At 32.3% G+C, this 23674-nt stretch overlaps 2 protein-coding genes and 2 pseudogenes across 2 annotated transcripts; 3 read left to right on the plus strand and 1 right to left on the minus strand.

The window, feature by feature from the left end:
* Positions 1-602: 602 nt before the first annotated feature.
* Positions 603-3418, plus strand: LOC114402145 (annotated as a pseudogene).
* Positions 3419-5260: 1842 nt separating this feature from the next.
* On the plus strand, positions 5261-7141 carry LOC114402146 (annotated as a pseudogene).
* A 4076-nt stretch (positions 7142-11217) lies between these two features.
* Positions 11218-15441, plus strand: LOC114402655 (laccase-15-like). The gene is made up of 6 exons (XM_028365306.1): positions 11218-11385; positions 11980-12131; positions 12272-12516; positions 12634-12762; positions 14003-14950; positions 15076-15441. The coding sequence occupies exons 1-6, from the start codon at positions 11290-11292 to the stop codon at positions 15204-15206; spliced, it is 1701 nt and encodes a 566-aa protein (XP_028221107.1). The 5' UTR covers positions 11218-11289; the 3' UTR covers positions 15207-15441.
* Positions 15442-17343: 1902 nt separating this feature from the next.
* On the minus strand, positions 17344-20763 carry LOC114402656 (laccase-15-like). Its single transcript, XM_028365307.1, has 6 exons — positions 20582-20763; positions 19571-19722; positions 19216-19460; positions 18956-19084; positions 17770-18717; positions 17344-17644 (listed from the first exon to the last, which is right to left on the minus strand). The coding sequence occupies exons 1-6, from the start codon at positions 20672-20674 to the stop codon at positions 17514-17516; spliced, it is 1698 nt and encodes a 565-aa protein (XP_028221108.1). The 5' UTR covers positions 20675-20763; the 3' UTR covers positions 17344-17513.
* Between the last annotated feature and the right edge of the window lie 2911 nt (positions 20764-23674).

Raw genomic sequence — 23674 nt, forward strand, 5'->3', positions numbered from 1 at the left:
GTTACAAAAAAGGTAAAAACATTTTAAAAAATGTAATTTTTAATTTTAAGTAAATTGCTAAACCAGTCTTTAAAATTAGACGAACCATTATTATTTTTTAAATAATTACTAAATTAATTATTTGATAAACAAAATCAGCACTACATTAACACTTCAATGATTGAGTATCTGAGTTCACTTTAATATGTAAGAAGTATAACTTTCAACGACCTCACCCACAAGGCAACAACAACTGGGTACCTCTTTACCTGATTGAACAACCCAATCGTTTTAAACTTTAATTTTTGCATTTACTTCATAGTATATCTTTGTATTTTTTGCTCCTCATTTTAATTAAGTTTTTTTTTTCTTATCTTCTTATTTATCTGTTTCGGATTTTTTGTACTACCGAGTATACACTTTTCAAGATATCATGTTAAAACAAATCAATTTAACATTTGTCTAAAAGCCAAAAAAATATGTCTTCTTATAAAATATGTTAAAAGTATACAGGGCGATTTCCGCATAATTATATGCATTCAATTCAAATGTAGCGGTGCCCACAATCCTTGATATTATCATATTATTTATTTTATTAATATTCATATAATAAGCTCTATATAGTTTCCATCTCCCCTTAAGAAAGAAACTAAAAAACTACATGGAGGTTCACATCTTGCTTTTACTCGTCACATTATTCCTGGTCGTGACCCGGTTCATTCTGAACCACCGCGTTAAAAAACGCCAACCCCCCGGTCCAACCGGTCTCCCCATAATCGGAAACCTCCACCAACTGGGCCCCAAGCCCCACTGCTTCCTCTCCTTGCTGGCCCAAACCTACGGCCCAATTATCTCCCTCCAAAAGAACGACCAAGCCTTCGCGAAGCGTCCCATCCCGGAATCAGTGGCCGCCCAGCCGAACGTGAGCGACACCCTGACCTGGGTCCCCGCGGACCCACGGTGGCGCAACCGCCGCCGCCTCTGCACCACTCAAATTTTCACCGCCCAACGCCTCGACCTCCTCCAACACCACCGGCACCGCAAAGTGCAGCAACTCGTTGAACACCTTCAAAAACAAGCTTGGAATAGAAAACTGGTTGACATTGGAGAACTGGCGTTTCGAACACGGTGTTCTCGGAGGACATTGTGGACCCCAGCGAGTTGGAGAGTGCCGGGGAGTTGAAGGAGCTTGTGTGGAGGATCATGGAGGGCGCAGGGAAGGTTAACCTCTCCGACTATTTTCCCTTGCTCAAGAGGTTAGACTTGCAGGGCGTCAAGCGACACGTTGTGGTTCCCTACGTGAGGTTGCATGAGATTTTCGATGACATGATTCGGAAACGTGTTGCTGAGAGAGAGGGTTCGCTTGACGCAAAGGGAGATTTCTTCGATATGAACAGAGGGAGGGGTCCGATTTCACCCTTGAAAGCATCAAGCCGTTGATTCTGGTATGTTATGCAATTTCTTTTATTTTTTTAGTTTGTCATAACTCATAATAAATATTTTTTATTAATTAGACTGCCTTCTAAGTTATATAATACTTTCTTTTCACATGAAAAACTTATTAAATTATTGGTGAAGTATAATTTTTTATTGGTTAAAGGTTAATTTTGGTCTATTAAATTTTAATATATTTTTTTAGTACACTAAATTTTAAAAAATTTATATTATGTGTGTTTGAATTAAAAATAAATTTAATATAACTTGATTTATGTTTAAAATTTTTCATATTAAAAAAAATAAAAAAGAATAATTTTGGACTAGCTCTATCTTGATTTGGACGAAAATGGACGAAAATCACGTTCAATTCAATTAGAAAAAAAAATATTTGTTAAATAAGCACACACAACTTTCAATGAAGGCCAAAACTTAATTTGGGTGTCCAAATACTAAACCAAATACATACTTCACCATTAGCTTCTAGAGTATAAATTTATAATTATCACTGTCATAATCAAACACCCGTAGAAACGCAAAAGGTCTAATTTCTTAAATTTAACATCGGCGAAGTTAACTTGCCCCAATTGAATTGGTGGGACGGGACGTCACCTTTTATACAAATCCCTTCTTCTACTACACCACTAATATGTTATTAAAACAATTAAATGTTAATTAATTTCATCGATAACCATTGGTGATTAATTTGTTTTCATCTTCATTGTTTATAACGTGTAGAGTTGGAGAACGACTAATGAGTACAGTCCCCATCTTTTTTCAGTATAATTTTTTCAATGGTCGAATGTGTTTCAGCCTTTCAGGCCTCTAATATTTTGATTAAATTAAAATTGATTTTAATTCTTTATATTTTAAATACATGTGATAAATTTCATCCTTGATCTACTTTATTTTAACTTATTCAAGCATAATTACGTTGCAAAAATACAAGGACAAAATTACTGTTTTAAATTATAAAGACTAGAATTAATTTTGACTTTAAACCTTGAGGAACCTAAAACTCATTAAGTTATTTTAGTTATTTTATACAAGTATCCGAGAGTGGGAGTTTTAAGTTTGTTTCAATAAAACTATACAGTTCTCTAAGTTTGGCTTTAATGCACACCCATTTAGAAACTTGTTGTGCCCAATTTCAATAAAGTGGCTATGATTTGTTGAAAGAAATAGAAAGATAATTTTCGCAACACTGATATTATTTTCGCAGTGGACACTAATTGTGTGGAAATTTATAATCTGCCTTCAATATAATTCAGTGTGATGAATGATGATGTTGGTTATTCCAAAACAGGATTTGTTCATTGCGGGAAGTGACACTTCAGGATCAACATCAGAGTGGGCAATGGCAGAGCTACTACGCAACCCAGAAGCAATGCAGAAAGCAAGAGAGGAACTGATCCAAGTGATATGCACATCAAATGAAGTAAAAGAATCAGACATTCCTAGACTTCCCTACATCCAAGCAATAGTGAAAGAAACCCTTCGCCTTCATCCACCTGTGCCCCTTCTCTTGCCTTACGTTGCAGCACACGATGTTAAAGTATGTGGCTACACAATTCACAAAGGGAACCAAGGCCTCATCAATGCATGGTCTATTGGGAGGAACCCCCGGTTTTGGGATAACCCTTTGTTATTTCAGCCCGAAAGGTTTCTTAGGTCCAAGATAGATTTCAAAGGCAGGGATTTTATGTATTTACCTTTTGGTGCTGGTAGGAGAATTTGCCCTGGCTTGTCACTTGCCAATAGGATGATTACTTTGATGTTGGCTACGTTTCTGCACTCTTTTGAGTGGGAGCTTCCTCAGGGTGTCACTCCTCAAACGCTTGACATGAGTGAGCAGTATGGAATAACGTTGAAGAGGCTTTCTCCTCTTTGTGCTATTCCAATATCAGTATGAAATTACATATGCAAATACTATATATACAAAGTACATGGATCGAATTTAAAGCTTGTATTGGGCAACAGGTGAATGCTAGAAGTTTCATGATGATGATATTGAATATTAAAATTCAGGCTAAGCAAAAAGATAAATAATAAAGTGCTGTCTCTTAAAAATATTATGAAAAAAGATAAAACTTGAAATAACTTATTCAATTCAAACCGCAAATGACGGGGGTTAATTTGATTTAAATTTGGGATAACTTGAGACATTTGAACTTGTATTGGCATTGGGTGGCTGATTTGCGATATATTCTTGAACAAGCTATAATATTTGTCATTTGGATATTTTATTATTTTAAATATTTGATCAATATTTTTTTATTCTTTTTTTATTATATTATATTATCATTTATCATACTTATATTTTTTTCTTCTCCAACAATATAGGTGTCAAAAACTTCTTTTGAATTCAAAACATAAACAAAAAAAGTATTTTAATCTTAAATTTAAATATAGATAAATTTTTACTAATTTTATTTCATTGAGCTTATCTTTAAAATATCTTTTATCTAATACAAATTTTAATTTTAATGACTTTTTTTCTACTTATATCAAGTCCTAATAAAAAATAATTATAAAAAATAATTTAAAATAATTTATTTTTTAATGAAGATTGATATAATTAAATGATGTTAATTAATTTTCTTAGTTAATATGAAATATTTTTTTTATAGATTTAAATTCAGATGGAGTAATATTTAAAAACTAAAATGTCTACGTATAATTTTACTTCTTGAATAGCGCGTAGGCACGTGAGGCGAGGCATTGAGCAGCGTGCACACGGATGTGCAACCTCGCTTCCCGCCCTAACACACGCATGCATACCTTGAAAATATAATTCGGAGCTCAGGATCCGACATTCAAGGGCGCAGTGGGGAATATTCATATTTGGGCTCCAACTTCCACAATCTCTATACACTCCAACATCCATATTTGTTTGACTTTGGAGTGTTGCTAGGTGCACCCAGCTTTATTGCTGGTGCACCTAGCATTTTTTTGTTAAAATTGTCCTTGTTAATTTCTCCTCTTATGGATCAATTTGATCCGATTTACGAATCAATTTGAGCCGTAAGGGATATTTCTGTCTTTTCGTGATTAGTGTTGGGTGTACCAGCAATAATACTGAGTACACCTAGCAGCACTTTTGACTTTGTCATAAAAAAAAACATTTATCTCGCATCATGTAATTGTAAAGAATTAATTATTCTAAAAAGTTCAAGAATTTTTATATATAAAAGTAAAAAAAATAATTAAAATCCATTACTAGTTGGCTTTTTTAATATTAGAGTTCAATCATTAAATTTTAATATATAATTAAATATTAATTTTTATAATAATTATTTTCAAATATTTATGAATGTAGATATATCACTACTCTCTCTACCAAAAAAAAAAAAAAAAGAAATATCATTCCTCTATCCAAAATGAGCAGTTACTCTGACGGGCTATTCCCTTCTAAAGATTAGAGAGCTATTAGCAAAGCCACGTACCTCTAACCCCACCTACACGCATGCAACATACTTTTTGCTCCTTTAAAAATACAAATATCTTTTAAGAGCAATGATACATAAATTATTTTTTATTTTAAATATCACATTAATATTTCTTATTTTTCTTTATTTTTTTAGTACATTATAAATTCTATCATATTTGTATTTTTTTTCTTCTCTCTCTAGATGTTGGATAATATTTAAGCCCTCTTTCAAATATTTTCCTATCTTTAAAGTTTAAAGTTACCCTAAGCCAGCTCCAACCATCCAATCCATGCAGCACGCACAACTATTTATACCAACTTCCCATGCCTCTCCTCTTCACTTCACAACCGTCCCATCTTCACTCTCTCTTGCTAATCTCTTTCTCGCACACTGTTTTCATTTCTTTGTCCATTATAATGGGGTTACCTTCAACATCAGGATCACAAAACTTACTTGACAACCCGGTGTTGGTAATCCTAGCTACACTTCTTTCCATTGGGCTTCTATTATGGGCCTTCCCAAAGAGGAGGAGGAACGGAAGGAACCAAATGGGCCCAGATCATATAACCGGGCCCTAAGGACTCCCACTCTTGGGCCTCATATTCAGCCTAAACCATGGCCATCCCCACCGCACCCTCGCTTCCATGGCCTTCAGTTTGGGGTCAACACCAGCAGTTGTAACCTCAAACGCTGACGTGGCGCGTGAAATCTTGAACTCACCCCATTTTGCCAAGAGCCTCATGTTCAACCGCGCTATTGATTGGGTTCGCACCAAACGGCGCGTTTTGGCGCTTGCTGCGTAGGGTTGCCTCAATCCACCTCTTCTCCCCCGCGGCGCATTCTAGCTCACGAGCCTAGTCGCTTGCTAGACTGCGCCGCCATGTTGCCTGCCCTAGCTCACGAACAATCCAAAAACGGTTTCGTGCGCCTAAGAAAACATCTTCAGGATGCTTCTCTTAATAACGTTATGACCACTGTTTTCGGAAGACGGTACAACCATGATGAAAGCAATAGTAGCTATGAGGTTGAAGAGGTGCGTGAGATGGTGATGGAAGGGTTTGAGATTTTGGGAGCATTCAACTGGTCTGATTATGTTCCTTGGATCAGCTTCTTTTACGATCCTTTGCGTATTCGAGAACGGTGCTCGGTTCTTGCGCCCAGAGTTAAGAAATTTGTGAAGCGGGTTTTGGAGGAGCACCGAATAATGCCTTCGTTCAAGGAACTTTCTGATGACTCGGACTTTGTGGACGTGCTGCTCTCCCTAGAAGGGGATGACAAGCTCCAGGATGATGATATTATTGCCGTTTTATGGGTTTGTGTTTCCTTACTCTATCTTAGCGTACGAAACTTTGTTGCTCATGCATGTTTTAACACGTGCATATCAAAAGTATCAAATCTGGAAATCTGTCCGTCTTTTGCATGAATCTTATTAAAAAATGATAACCCAGCAATAAAAGATACCGAAAAATGATAAAATATATATGCTTTATTTTTGGAGTATATATAACAACAAAGATAAGAGAAAGAAAAACAATATATTGTATAAGTGTATAAATATTATTGTTGTTTCGTACTTAAGTGAGACTTAATAGATGAAAATCCACGTGCTGGAAACTTCGATCCCTTATCCCTTTAGAGTTTAGACCACCTTTAACCATTCTTCTTAACACATTTTTTGAAAAAAATTTAGATTTACGTGGAGATACAAATATTGACTCTAGAAGCAACCATGCTATATTGAGAGAGAAAAATTGGTGGTCCCAACATGCTTTTGACTTCTTTTTGCAAGAAAAATGGATAGAAAATAAATAGACTTTTTTTGTACAATTGTAAAGGTGGATTTCGTTTAGTAATGAGTTTGACTACATGCAGAAACGTTGTACACTTGTTAGAAGCGTACGTTGCCGAAACTATTAGGTCAAAATATGTCGTTTGCTGACGAGTTTGATTACATGCAGAAGATGATATTTCGTGGCACTGATACAACAGCCCTTCTAACCGAGTGGGTAATGGCCGAGCTTATTCTGAACCAACAAGTGCAGACTAGGCTTCGCGAAGAGCTTGACAAGGTTGTTGGAAACAAAAGGGTAATTGCAAACCCTGATGTGATCATAATGCCATACCTAGAAGCCATTGTGATGGAAACATTGCGATCGCATCCAATTGGGCCTCTCCTTTCTTGGGCCCGTTTGTCCACGTCAGATGTCCAGCTCAGCAATGGAATGGTGGTTCCAGCCAACACCACAATAAGTTCGGATTTTCTGAACTTAGATCCGAATAAAAAATCGCATATTTAGAACATCGTGGTATTTATAAAAATAAAAAATATATTTTAATCTAAATAAAATATTTTACTAACGAATAGTGCATCAATTGCATAAAAAAGCGATGAGTATCCGGTGAATGTTATGATATTTATTTCAGTAAAAATCTTTATTTTGATTTTTTGAATCAGAATACTTCGGAAACTTGTTAATATTTATCTAAAAGAATGGGAAAATCTTTTTTACTTCAATTATGCAACTAATCAGCGTGGACGAAGCCTGTTGTTGCATACATACGCGTCTTGTTTTCTAACTAGTGTTTAAAGTTTAATAGTAGCCGACACCATAGAATTCACGAAGCTTTTGCCATTGAAATAAAATAAAATAAAAACGAAATTTGTGAATCGAAACGGCAGTTAAGATACGTGTTAAGATTAGGTGAGCCATGTTAACATGAATTTTTTCGATTTGCAAGGTCCTTCTAGCCATGCTACTAGCTAGGTTGGTTAACGATTGAATCCCCCAAAGTCCTTACTGAAAGTGAATGACCTAATATTCTCACACACTTCCACGAATAAATATAAAATACTAAGAAGACAAGTGAGGAGAACAGATGCAGAAAAGAAAAAAAATACTTTAGTAGATGTTTGACATATAGTATCTTGTATAACCATTAATGTAGGTAGGAAACAAAATAGATTGAGGATTAGGTTAATTTAATTTGTTTCCTAAGAGTAAAATGTGATTGGACATAAATTGTTTAACTCAAAGCACATGGTTGTAAAACTAAGATTGATCTGGCCAATCGCACCGGAAGCTAGGTGACTCAAAGTCTCCTTATCAGCTGTTTGAGCTTTGAATATTCCAACTGTTTTTAGGTCATACCTAGCTAATATATAAGAGAGAAAAAATTAAACAAAAAGTCAATTGTGTTCATATATTTTATTTTTTAAATCAGCCAGGTTAATAATTTTTAGGCAAATTCTAATTAGGGAACTGATTAAGAAATTAAGAGTAGAAAAAAATTGAATATTACAGGAATTATGTTTAAAAAATCATTTTAAAATAACTAAAATCACAAATTGACTATACTTCAGTGATTAAAAATATATTTAATCATATTGAAACTATATATGGAAGTAAAAAAAATATTCTTTCAGTTTAGTCCTATAATATACACGATTTTATTTTAGTATTTTTATTTTATTTTTCTTTTAAGATAGTTTTTGTAATATTTTTTTTTTGGTGTTAGTATAAATTGTTACTTAATTTCTATTAACTAGTATCCCTATCATATACACTTTAAACACTTTTTAGTTAGCTCCCTTTAAATATATCCTATTTTTAGTTCCTAATAGCCACCTCAATAGTTAACACTCGGTAGAGACTATAATAAACAAAAAAACTAAATGTTATAGAAACTATTTAAAATAATATTTAAGAAGACCAATAAAAAGCGATAATATTACAAAAATTTAAACTTGAAAAACAACTTAAAGAACAGGCTAAATAAAACATCAATATGGTTTGTGCTTATCTGAATAAAATTACGTGCAGGGTGGCTCTTTCCTCTTCTGTTGGCTTCGTCAATAGCTAAACCCAAAAGCTGCATGCTTAACTTTTTTTTGCATTATATTTTAATATTTTTTTAATGCATGTAATTTAATTTTCACGGTTGAGATCTGCTGTGACTTCAGAGAATCCATGTTCTAACGATGTCTCTGAAATCAGCATCGCTTTGTAATGTGAATATTATCCTAGAGAGAAGAATAAATATAGAAATCATTATTTTTTTGTACGGTTATAGAAATCATTGTTTGAAACTTATATTATTATCATTGTTTTAATTAAACACAATTTGGGTGAGTGAGCTTTATCAACAGGTAGCCTTTGTCGTGTTAACGGTTGCATTTTGTGGTGGGGATTAGGGACAGGTAGTCAATGCAAATTCATTAGCCTTAAAAGAGAAAGGCCAATACACGTTACACGTACCTTTGGTTTGCCAGTTTTTGCTACCTACCCTGAAATAATAACCACCAAACCCCATTTGTGGCAAGAAATTAAAAACTAGAAAAATGTCTTGGTGGCAAAGGTATGTTAAGCTTTTTTAAACGGAAAACTACACACACACAAAGTTGTACATCAATGCGTCATGTTTGGTTAATGCATGATTCATATTTTTAAAATTAATTAGGCAGAAAGTAGAGTTGTTTTAAGAAAATTAAAATTTTCACTAATAACAATTGATTTTGTTTATGAGACACAAAAAATATCTACATCTTCATTTTAAAATAATTTTAATTTTTATTTAATTAATAAAATAATTTTTTAATGTTTAAAATACCATTCATAAATATAAATTAGTCAAAATGAACATGGTTATCAAACTTTCAAGTTAACTTGCTAATAATTATGAGTTTATGAGACCACTTATCCTATATGAGTTAACTCGTGTATAAACTCTCTTTTTAACGTATTCTGGGTAGACTCTATAAACTTTAAATAAACTCGATAGATTCTCGAGTTTACCACCGAGTCAACGAGTTAAAAAAATTAGACTAAAATGTAAGTCATGTTGAGTTATTTTATGTCATACCTTCATTTAGTGTGTTATTCTCAAATAAAAAAATTTTCACATTTAATAAAATCAATTTTTTGTTCTCTAATAACATCAAACCGTTGATGATAATGATGTACCACTACTATAACATCTGCAAGTTATTATTTAGTAGTCAATGATGCATTACTAGACTTGATTATTTAAGTATTGTGAAATTTATGATTTACTATTTTACTTTATTATATTGTTAAAATTTTTAATTGGTATACTATTTATAGATATTATATTATTATTTTTATATAAAATGAACTTTTACGAATCTCTAAATTGAGTCCATAAGTTAAATTTATGAAATTCTGACTAGTCTATCTAAACTTTCCAGAGTTTGATAACCTTAACAATAAATATACACATTTAGTCGAGTCTTCTTACGCGGCTATGACTTAGGTTTGATTCTCAAATTTTTTCTAGGCAATAGTAAATTTTATTATAAATCCTTTGATTAGAAGTATTTCCTGATATTACAAAAGGCGTGCTTTTCTATTAATATAATCTTTTCATGTTAAAAAAATTGTAAATAAAATTAAAATTTTCAATCTCTATTTTTCTATATCAAATTTCCATCAAAATATAAAACAACCAAATCTCTATTTAACGGTTGACAATATTTAATATTCAGTTTTTAGGTTTATAGATTTGTTTAATAAAATTAACTGATAAGTTAATTAAAAGCTTATAAACTAATTTTAATCCATTAGTTATGAGTTAGTCAAATTAAGAGTTAAAAAACTGAAAACTTATATACCTTTAATTAAACTATCTTATAAATTAGTCAAAATAACTTATAAGCTGACTAATTAAAAAGACTTAATTATAAGTTATTGAAGTAACTTACTAAACACATGTGTCGAATTAGTTTATATTAAGAAATATGATATTCTTTTGATCATTTTGAAGATATTTTTAAGAATATTATTTATAAGATTGAATTTTCAAATAAGGCTTCTTTATGGCAATAATGAAGAAGGGTGTTAGATGAATTCGAGTTTAATATATCTTTCCCACAAACGTGTGCTAAGATACAAAGTACAAACCATAATATAATGAAAAATCAGAATTAAAAATAAATAAATTAAAGCCAACAACCAACAGATAACATTTATTTTGATTAAACAATCTTAACTATACCATCGAAGTGGATATTCATGTCTTTTTAAGTAAAGCTGTTGTTGCAGTGTTTTCGAAGAGGTCAGTTGATAACAAGTTCACTAAATGAGTCAGTTTCTAATTCATACCCTACCTTCAGGCTTCAGCTCAAATTGCTTGACGAATCCCTCTTAAATTTCTTTTACAATTTTCGTCTTGTAGTGAATTAAATGGCTAGATTGACCTATAATTTACTTTTATTGATAAACATATGTGACAGTGAAGCCGCACCAATATTTGAAGACTATAACTAATTAATGCAACTCAAATCTATCTCTATTTAAATCTCTTCTCCGAAGATAGAATAACACTCTTACATAGAAGTTTTTCATATATATATATATATATATATATATATATATAACACAAACTATTAGCATAGCATTATAGTAGGAGTTGCATAATATTTTCTTTTATGAAAATGGCGCGTGGCAAGAATCTGTTCCTCCAAATTCTGTGGTGTTTTTCCTTGATCGGTCTTAGTTCCCAAGCACAGAATTACACTTTTGTTGTGAGTTCCATCAGATCCTTTCGAATCCTAACACCTTAGCAGGAAGTGGTGAAATGTTATGCGCCATAGCGTTCATAATTATATTTTTTTACATGTTGTTTTGGTTTAGTTTTCCCTAAATATTGCTGCATTCTTCTTGAATTTTATAGTGGTATATAGTAATGTAGTAGATAGTGGCCGACGTAAGAGTATTTAATAATAGTAATAGCTATTATTTATTTAGGGTTCTTATATCAGTCATTTCATGATAAATATATATAATGATTTTGGACCCAACAACAATAAAAAAATAACAGTAATAAGGATAAATCTCTATTTACCAGGAGTAATTATTATTATTATTATTATTTTTAAAAGTGATGTAAAAACTAATTTCTGATGAATTAATTAATAGTAAATGTGAAATTTTTTACATTTACCTTGAATGTCTACTAAACTCTTATTTCTTTATGATTTGGTTCATATTATTTCTTTTTTAGTTTTTATATAGATGATTTTTGTATGAAAAATAATATTGGTTTTTTGCTATAAAGTTATCATATGAAAAATTTATGCGTATATTTATGCTAGTAAATTGTTGGATAAATGTTATAGGTGAGAGAGGCCAAGTATACAAGACTCTGCTCCACAAAAAGCATATTGACTGTGAATGGAGAATTTCCCGGACCAACTATTAGAGCCAACAGAGGAGACACAATTTTTATAGATGTTTACAACAAGGGCAACTTCAATATTACTTTACACTGGTATGGAAAATAAAATAGTGCAACACAATAATGGATGAAAATGAATCATATATATATATATATATATATATATATATATATATATATATATATATATATATATGCCTAATTAACTAAAACTTGTATATATTTATGGACAGGCATGGGGTGAAGCAGCCAAGGAATCCATGGACAGATGGCCCTTCATACATCACTCAGTGCCCAATCCAACCTGGAAGGAAATTCACACAGAGGTTGATTTTTACTTTCGAGGAAGGGACCATATGGTGGCATGCTCATAGTGAATGGTTAAGAGCCACTGTCTATGGTGCTATCCACATATATCCAAATAAGAATAATCCCTACCCTTTTCCCCAACCCGATGCAGAGATTCCCATCATATTTGGTACGAAAAATATCCTTAATTTACACTTGTTCTGCTTCCTTATGATTTGATCAAATAGCAAGAACATATTTGATAGAAACATAGGAAAAATGTAACATTTTATTTATGCATATGCAGGAGAATGGTGGACGAGTGACGTCAACGAGGTCTTCAGACAATCTATGGAAACTGGAGGAGCCCCAAACGTATCTGATGCTCTCACTATAAATGGTCAACCTGGGGATCTGTTCCCTTGCTCAAGTCCAGGTAACCATACTATATATGATTTATTTGATGCATATATCCGTGGTTCAAAAGAACTAATTATTTGTCAAAACTAATCATTTGCCAAGCATGCATTTAGGCCATAAAAAAAAAAAACCAACAGAATAACTAACAAACCAACAACCAACCGCGGGAAAAAGAAAAAAACAATAAAAGAAGGAAAAAAAGCAAGAACAGAAGAGGAAGAAGGAAAGGGGGGGGAGGAAGAATGGGGAGGGGGAGGTCACCGTGGTGGAAGGAAGAAGAAGGGAAATGGAAAAAAAGTGAAAAAAAAAGGTTGAGTGAGGGAAGGAGAGAGTGGAATGTTAGGGGAAGATGGAGAGGCACTAGAGAGGGAGGAGGAAAAAGTGAAAAAAAAAATAAAAGAAAGGAGAAAGTGAAACGTTGGGGGGAGTGAAAATGGTCATTATGTACACAGTGATTGTTTACTGTGTATATATTAACGTTCGAAAAATTGGATGAAGAAAGCGTGATCGGTAAGCATTTTGCACAGTGTAACGTCAGAAAAAAAACGTTTTATACAGTACAATGATTGAAAAAAAAAATGGTTGTGTACAGTATAGATTGATTCAAATGGTAACAATTTATAAACCCAATTGGTTTTCTCATTTCCATTTATGAACCTCTATTTTTTAAATTCAAGCTAAGTTATTTTTTTTTTCAAATTCAATTCCTTTTTTTTCCAAATTCAATCATAATTATTTTTTTTTTCAAATTCAAACTCAGTTTTTTTTTCAAATTGAATCTCAATTTTTTTTTTCAAATTCAAGTTGAGGTAATTTTTTTTTCAAATTCAACCTTAGCAAACAAGACTTGTTATGCATTTAAGAAGAATTTCTTTAACATTAATGTTTTTCAAATTTTTTTATTATCTAATTTATATATTTTTCATTTTTTTACATTTAATGATAAATAATTAAATTTATGCTTATTTTTTTATTTCTTAAGTTTATAAAAAAATTCTTCAATGTTTCATTAAACCTAATTACTTAACTAATTATCTTTAATTTAACCATTAATTAAATAAAATATTTAAAATAAGAATCCATGTGAGACCTAAAAAAATGTTTAAAATTCCAAAATCTATATATTATGTTCTAATTAAATTCAAACATTATAATATAATCCTATTCATGGTTTTCAACTAACTATTTCTTATTTCAAACATTTGTATCTTTGAGGTTAGGCTATAAACACCACCTTACTTTCGTATCATTTTCAGAAACGTTCAAGCTAAATGTAGAGCAAGGCAAGACTTATCATCTCCGGGTTATCAACGCGGCACTGAATCTCATTCTCTTCTTCTCTGTTTCCCAACACAACCTCACTGTTGTTGGTGCTGATGCTGTGTACACAAGGCCACTGACAAGGGAATACATTTGCATATCACCGGGACAAGCAATGGATGTGTTGTTGCATGCCAACCAAGATCCTGGTCACTATTATCTGGCTGCAGCGGCATATTCAAGTGGTGTTGGTGTTGCCTTTGATAACACCACAACCACTGCTAGAGTTGAGTACAGTGGCAATTACACTCCACCTTCATCTCCTTCATTGCCTAACCTTCCCAACTTCAACGACACGCGTGCGGCGTTGAACTTCATTACAAACTTGAGAGGCTTACCTGAGAGAGCCCCCAGCCATGTCCCAACAAACATCACAACTCAAATAGTAACCACTATTTCAGTTAACACTTTGCCATGCCCTAATGGCAGAAACGACTGCCAGGGGCTAAATGGAACCATTTTCTCTGCTAGCATGAACAACATAAGCTTTCGAATCCCCACCATTGACATACTAAAAGCCTATTACTACCATATCAACGGGGTATACGAACCTGGATTTCCAACATTTCCACCGTTTATATTTAACTTCACTGGGGATTTTTTGCCTATAACACTGAATACACCAAAGCAAGGGACTAGGGTTAATGTGCTGAACTATGGTGCAACAGTTGAAATTGTTTTCCAAGGGACAAACCTTGTTGGCGGGATAGACCATCCCATCCATCTCCATGGCTACAGTTTCCATGTTGTTGGATATGGGCTAGGCAATTTTAACCAAAGCGTGGATCCCATGAATTTCAATCTCGTTGATCCTCCTTATTTGAATACAGTGATAGTGCCTATAAATGGCTGGGCTGCCATTAGGTTCGAGGCTGTAAACCCTGGTATGTGGCATGGAATACCAGCTTATATTAATTTAACTTCTTTTCTTCATTTTCCATTTTTTGTTTTCTAAGTTTAGAGATCAATTTTGTTACATGAATTCCATGCATGTGATTTCAATTTACAGGAGTATGGTTTATGCACTGCCATCTAGAACGCCACCAATCTTGGGGTATGGAGACAGTTTTTATTGTGAAGGATGGAGAGTCTGAAAATCTAAGATTGCCACCACCACCGCCAGACATGCCCCCATGTTGAAGAAAATTAAATTCTGGATTTTCCCTATTCAGTGAACTTTGAAAACAATAAGTTACACATTTGTTTTACCTTTTTCGTTTCTTTCAGGAAGGCGTGTATTGCAAATTTAGAGACAAAAGTTCTCCGTGTGCTTTGATTTGTCATGATTTTGTTCTTTTATTATTTTTGGCACCTGCATTGCGGGGTTTGTCCATCAACATCGGAGATTTATAACATTAAATTTTCCTTTAGTTAAGATTGTCTTTCGGCTATTGCTTTGGTGTCTTATATTTATTTGTTTGGTTGAAGGGTCACATGACTGTCGCCAAGTCAAAATTGAAAGTAGGCTCAAACATGTAAAATGCTAGATAGAGCAATAAGTATCTTCAAACAATTTGCATAACTATGAACTCAAATAAAGTTGTTGAAAATATATAGGATGGGTACGTAGGAAAAGGGAAAAAGATAAGGAAAAAAGTTTGTTTCTTATAGTGTTTCACACTGCCACGTATATTGTTATGCACCAAATCTCTAACTTCATTCCCGTTTAAGGTACTTGATTGCAAATATTTAAAAGTTTCCTGCCTGGTTCTCCTAGGTTTAACTAGTTTCAAACATTGACTCTGACATAAAAATAATAATTAGTGCTTTTTACTGAAATAAAAAACAAACAAAATAGCATTGAATTAAACAGACAAACCATGAATTATCACCTATTAATTTCAAACTCTATAGCATAACAATTTCATTTACCTTAGATTTTGAATAGATAACATGAAACTGTGAAGCAAGCAACTTCCCAAGCAACAAAAAAAATACGAGACCATGAGGTGGCAATACAATCCACAGACTAGGTTTAAAATGAATTGAAGACAGAGAAGTACCTCGAGAAGATGAGATAAAGAGATTAAGTCAAGAAGATGAGAGAAAAACCCTTGCGAATTTGCAATTCAGGGCTTTGTAACATAAGCTTGCTAACTTACTAGAGAAATATATATTTGTTTAACTGTTATGGTTAGCTTGTAATCCAAGTGCTGATGCTGCCAATGGAGTCTAAAAACCATTTTCTTCAACACACCAATGGGTTCTTTCCAAAGAATATGAAGAGGGCATGGTGGACTGTTTGGTCTCTTTGGCTGCATAGAAATAGTGTTGTTTTTAATCATGAAGTCCCTAATACAGATTGTGTTTGATATGATTAATTTAGATCTTGGTCTTGGTTGTCTAGTGGGTTAAAGAACTTTTCATTCTCTTTGTGTGAATGGTCAATGAATCCCAGCCCATGAAATGTTTGAAATGAATGCAGGGTGCTAGACAGTTGGCCTAATGATGTTCATATAGCTTTGTAGGAATTTTTGTACTTATGCTGATAGGATTGCAGGTTAAGGAACAATGATATGTTTACTTGTATATGAGATAAAACAAGAGTTGTAGGATTCATATAGCTTTGGTAATGAAAAATTTAGGTGAGCACCAGAGATTTATCAGAGTCAAGACATGAAAGGTCCTCACATAGGTAACAAGATTTGAACCTACGTCCTTTTTTATTATAAGCAAAGAGTAATATATTGAACATAAGAAAGCTGAATAAAAGCACAAGAGATGATTCTGCATACATAGTCTCTTACATAAGCTCCCATAAAGAGACAAAGAAAAAAGTGACGCAGACCACACAAATCAGCACCAACATAAACAAGTCACTAATGCAAAAACAAAAGCGTACATCAAAAACCCCTGCAGCAGGCAATCAAACAACAGAATCCCTTCCTCTAATATAAAAGAAATGGCAGAAAAAAGGAAACCTCCAAAGGAAACGTGCCACTTTAAAGGAAAGTTCAGCAAATGTAATTCCTTCCCAAACAGAGAAATTTTTTTCCAACATACTCACTCCATAGATAAATCATATCAAAGGAAACTTGGATTTGTAATGTTTGACTCTGAGCTTTCTTTTCACTTTTGACTTGGATTTGTAATTTGGTGATGGTCATGCAACGATTAACCAAACAAAGACGAGGCACCAAACTTAAGTAATAGCCGAAAGAAATTCTTAATTAAAAGAGTGTTTTTTATGCATTAATTAAAGGAGTGTTTAGTACTATAAATGTCAGACATTGATGGAAAAGCCCAAAACGTGCAAAAAATAATAAAACAACAGATAGCAAAGCAAAGACAACCTTTTTTTTTCTTCTCCAAAATTGCAATACATGCCTTCTTGAAAGATAAGGTAAAACAAATGTGTAACTTATTGTTTTCAACGAATCAAAGGTCACTAAACAGAATACATCAAAATAAAAAGGTCACTAAACAGAGAGTCTAGAATAATATTCTTCAACAAGAGGGCATATCTGGCGGTGGTGGTGGTAATGTTTCATTTGAAGCCTTTCCATTCTTCACAATAAACACCGTCTCCATGCCCCAAGCTTGGTGGCGCTCTAGATGACAGTGCATGAACCATACTCCTGTAATTGAAAAGGCACATGCGGTTCATGCAACAAAAACAAGTTCTCAAATCTCAACTTATAAAATGAAAATTGGAAATTAAGAATTAAATCAATATAATAAGCTAGTATTCCAAGCCACATACCAGGGTTGGTAGCCACAAACCTAATAGCAGCCCAACCATTTACAGGGACAATCACTGTGTTCAAATAAGGAGGATCAACAAGATTGAAATTCAAGGGGTCCTTGCTTTGGTTAAAATTGCCTAAACCATATCCTACAACATGGAAACTGAACCCATGGAGATGCATAGGATGGTCTATCCCTGCAACAACGTTTGTCCCTTGGAAAACAATTTCAACCGTTGCACCATAATTCAACACATTAACCCTAGTCCCTTGCTTTGGTATATTCAATGTTACAGGCAAAAAATCCCCAGTGAAGTTAAATATAAAGGGTGGAAATCTTGGAAATCCCGGTTTGTAAACCCCGTTGATATGGTAGTAATAGGCTTTTAGTATGTCAACGTTGGGGGTGTCAAAACTTATGTTGTTCATGCTAGCAGCGAAAATGGTTCCATTTGGTCCCTGGCAGGTTCTGCCATTATTAGGGCATGGCAAAGTGTTAACTGAAATAGTGGTCACTATTTGAGTTGTGATGTTTGTTGGGACCTGGCGAGGGTATCTCTCAGATAAGCCTCTCAAGCTTGTAATGAAGTCCAACGCAGCACGCGTGTCGTTAAAGTTGGGAAGGTTAGGCAATGAAGGAGATGAACGTGGAGTGTAGTTTCCACTGTACTTTACTCTAGCAGTGGTTGTGGTGTTATCAAAGGCAACACCAACACCACTTGAATATGCTCTTGCAGCAAGATAGTAATGATTAGGTTCTTGGTTGGCATGCAATAACACATCCATTGTTTGTCCCGGTGATATGCAAATGTATTCCCTTGCCAATGGCTTGGTTAACATACCATCAGCACCAACAACAGTGAGGTTGTGTTTTGAAACAGAGAAGAAGAGAATGAGATTCATTGCCGCATTGACAACACGGAGAAGATAAGTCCTGCCTTGCTCTACATGAAACTCGAACGTTTCTGAAAATTAAAAGAAAGTTTTGTGTTTAGATGAGCTTAACCTCAAAGATACAAATGTTTGAAAAGACGAAATAGTTAGTTGAAACCATATGAATAAGATTATATATTTATAAACTTCAAACTTTCTATGAGCATGTTTGGCAAATGATTAGTATTGACAAATAGTTACTTTTTTGAACCAAACACGTATCAAATAAATCATAGAATGGTCATGTCAATTGGAAATTTTGATGCCTACCTGCCATTGAGCAAGGGTACAAATCCCCAGGTTGACCATTTATCGTGAGAGCATCAGATATATTTGGGCCTCCTCCAGATTCAATAAATTGTGTGAACACCTCATTGATATCACTCTTCCACCATTCTCCTGGATATGAATGAATATACAAAATGTTACATTTTAATTTACCAATGTTTCTATTAAATTTGTTCTAGCTATTTATTGGATCAAATCATGAGGAGGCAGAACAAATGTAGATGATATTTCTAATTTCACACCAAATATGATGGGAATCTCTGCATGAGGTTTGGGAAAAGGGTAGGGTGTATTCTTGGTTGGATAGACAAAGATAGCCCCATGAATAGTGGCTCTTGACCAGTCACTATGAGCATGCCACCATATGGTCCCTTCCTCTGTAGAAAAAATCAACTTCTGTCTGAATCTCCTTCCAGGTTGTATGGGGCACTGAGTGATGTATGCAGGACCATCTGTCCATGGATTCCTTGGCTGCTTCACTCCATGCCTGTCCATAAATCAGTTCTAGTTAGTTAGGCATTTTGATTAATTTTCATCCATTAATGTGATGCTCTATTCTATTGCTCATCAAAATTGCTAAGATTGTAAATTCAATACCAGTGCAAAGTGATATTGTAGTTGCCCTTGTTATAAACATTAACAAAGATTGTTTCTCCTCTGTGGACTTTGATAGTTGGTCCTGGAAAATTCCCATTCACTGTCAATATGCTTTTTGTTGAACCGAGTCTTGTATAATTGGCCTCTCTCACCTGCAAGTTAATCAAACGGATTCATTAATTTCCTGTGGTTTAACAATTTGTTGATTATTTAATTAAATCTATTTATGAATAAATGTGTATACTTTTCGTGAAAAAATCTATGCATGAGAAACCATAAAAGAAATACTACAATGAAAACCAAAACATAAAAATAATAGTTTAATAGGCCATGCATTGTTAGTATAAAAGTTTTTCCTCTATCAATCAATCACAAATTATTTTTAGTTTGACTTGAAAGTAACAAAAGTATACCATAAAAATAAAAAAATAATATAAAAAATTTATAACAATTCACACATGGATTAATTATTTATTAAAAAATAACATTCACAAAAGAATTTATTCACGTATGCATATTAACAATAGTCCTAATAATATATAAAGGAAAATGAAAAAAATATTTAATTTCTCGTGGTAAATAGGGGTTTATTAATTATTGTTATTGATGTTGGGAGAGGTGGTGGGTTTCCAAAATCATTAATATGTATCATAAAATATAATGACTGAAATAGCATCAATGTAATGAATATAAATTAATCAACACAAAAACAAAATTAAAGGTAAAAAAGATATTAAAAAAAGAAGAAATGTAACAAGATGAAAGTGAACGATAGGAAAGAAAGGATATCATGCAAAATATATGTGTCATATACACTTCAAGATTCTGCTATATGTGACATATACACTTCAAGAAGCTAGAATTATGCAGTAGGCATGCTTCATGCAGCAACAGTACGAATAAAGAAAGATGAAAAATATATTTATGAACACTATGGCACTGGCACATAACATTTCACCAATTCATGCTACAGTATTAGGAAACGAGATATGATGTGATGATGGGACTTACAACAAAACTGTAATGACTCCGTCTTTGGGAACTAAGACCGATCAAGGAAAACCACCACAGAATTTGGAGGAACAGTTTCTTGCCAAACGACATTTTCTTGAAAGAGAGAATGTTATCAACTCCTAATATAACGCTACTGCTATTATTTTTTTTGTTATATATATCTATATATATATGTGTGTCTGAAAACTTTTCTGTAGGAGAGGTTTTGTATATCTTCGAGCTAGAGATTTAAATAAAGATAGACATTTAGGTGCATTAATTAGTCATAGTCTTTACATATTGGTGCGGCCTCACTGTCGCATGTTTATCAAGAAACTTAAGAGGAATTCGTCAAGTGCAAGTTGAGCTGAAGGTATAAATTAGAAACCACCTTATTTAGTGAGCTTGTTGAAAACAGAACTGCAACAACTTTACTTAAAAAGCCATAATGAAGTACTACTGATGATGCTATCCATGGAATAGTTAAGATTGTTTAATTAAAATAAGTAATCCCTCACTTTTAATTATAAAACTTTTTCAACTAATTCACACCTCTTAAAAAATAATTAATTTAATTAATCACATTAAATTTATAAATTATTTATACTATCATTTTAAAATTATTTTTTTATTTCTTTATTTATTTAATTTTTTCTTATTAATGTTTAAAGAGAAAATGATTAAGTAAGAATACCTAAAAAAATAATCAATGCAACTAAAAATTAAAAGAATATTATAAAAATCACAAATAAATTTTTAAAAAGAATTTTATAAATAGGAGGGAGTATGTGTTAGCTTTTTTGTTATTCACATTTTTTTTAATTCTAACTTTTTATTATATATTATGTTCTGTAGTTTGTACTTTGTATATACGTACACGTTTGGGGGAAAGATAACATTAAACTTGCGTTCAGCTAATTAATACCCTTCTTACTTGATTGAATTATATATATATATATATATATATATATATATATATATATATATTGTAAATGGAACTTCCTTTCATTCATTAGCGAAAAAGATACTTTCATCTGTTGTTTGTTTTATATTTGATAGAACTAACGTTAAAAATTTTGATATAGCTGGAAAGAATTGATATATATTAGAAAAAATCAGTTTATATTCAATTAAGAATAATATGTTAAAGGTTAAAATATATTTTTATTCATACTTTTTAATTTTTTGTATTTTAAAAGTCTCATTTTAATCATTTATATTTACAAATGAAATCAAAATAGTCTTTTCATGCATTAAATGATTATATAATGCTAGTTTTATTATTATTTTATTAAGTTTTATCATGATTCAAAAGAATCAAAACTGACAGAACTACTTGTCTGAAACAATTTAATAGATATTAGAAAATTTAATTGGACATGGAGTATAACAATTTTAAACATTTGGTTACTCCTTCAGTTTGATTTACTTATACTTTTTAAACAAGCCTAACAGTTAACACAACAAAAGCTAAGTATTGACAAAAATTGCTTGCATATAATTGAGAATTTAGATCGCCAATTAAAGCATATATATAACAAGCCTAACCATTCATTTAGCTCAAAACCAAACTCATACATTGAATACCTGATTTATAAAATGAATATTCATAATTAATTTTACAAGTAGTGCTTGTCACCAAATTTAATTATGATTTATTTTTTCACTCATTTTTATTTTAATTTTTTTAAGTTTCTTTTAAAATCATTAATTGACAAGTAGTCCTTGTCACCAAATTCATGTCAAACCACCTTCGATCTAACACGTATATAAATATACAACATTGTTTTTTACCCAAAAAAACGATGTAATATTGTTTTTATTAAATTAAGGGATCATTATTTTTTGTTAATTTGTGGTGTTCGAAGACTTATCTTTGGTGGCATTTAAGGCACGTACGGAAGTCTGACCTAAGGAGCATAACGCTATGGCGATCTGCAATGCTATACATATAGTATTGCGGAGCAAGGAGTCTTTTATGGGGTGTGACAGCATTTATAACATGCAATTAGTATGGATTCTGGATTTTTTGTTTGTTGGTGGGATTAATCGATGAGCTTGTTTAAACTTATATTTTGAAGAAAAAAATATTTATTTTAATAAAATAAATAGTTTCAGTGTTTTTAATGTATTTGTCTATGTTATTTCTGTTTTTTTTAAAGTTATTTTTTATTTATTTTAAGAAATAAATCCTATTTATTTATTAAAAAATATTTATTTTAAAATTATTTTTTTTTAAGTTTAAATAAACTAGCTCAATATTTATTTGATCACTTTTCTCTGATCTAATAAATTTTTACTTTCTCGACGACGAAAAAATAAAGAAAGCGGTTGAGTATGTATATTAAATTATTAACGAGGGATTGAAGTTGTAAACTTATTCTGTTATTCATAGGCTGATTCGAGAGGATATATAATTTAGTCATCGGAGTATCACTTAAAAGAAATATTAATCGTTGTTTTTAAACATACGGATTATTAAATTGGTGGAGGCGTATATATAGAAAGTAAAATTAAAACAGATTAATTACAAACATATTAATATATTAATTCTTTGAGATGGAAATTAATTATTTATATATAGGTGAATGGTGGAAGAAAGATGTCGTTGAGGTTTACAATGAACTTCGTAGAAGTAGGAGACATGCGGCTATTTACGTACAATTAACGAGCAACCTGGTGATCTTCATCCATGCTCAAAGAATGGTATATATGCATGCATAATATATACTATATGTTATCATTGTTATGTGTGACCGTGACTGGTTCATAAATTATATGATTATGCTTAATTTATGTACATAATTAATCTAGAAACCTTCAAGGTTAGAGTTGATTATGGGACAACGTATCTGCTTAGAATGGCGAATGCGGCAGTTCAGGACATTCTGTTCTTTGCCATTGCGAAACATAAACTGACAGTGGTGGGAATTATGATGGTAGCTATGTAAAGCCATTGAAGGTTGATTACATCAAAATGTTTGATTTGCACTTAAAAATATTATTATGTGCATTCCTATGCAAAATCCATCTAATAAAATAAAAGTAAAATAAATACAAAAATAAGAATCCTGATTCATTAATAAAATTACTTTTGTCTCAAACATAAAT

This window comes from Glycine soja, chromosome 20 (genome assembly GCF_004193775.1).
Source record: "Glycine soja cultivar W05 chromosome 20, ASM419377v2, whole genome shotgun sequence".
Lineage (NCBI taxonomy): Eukaryota > Viridiplantae > Streptophyta > Magnoliopsida > Fabales > Fabaceae > Glycine > Glycine soja.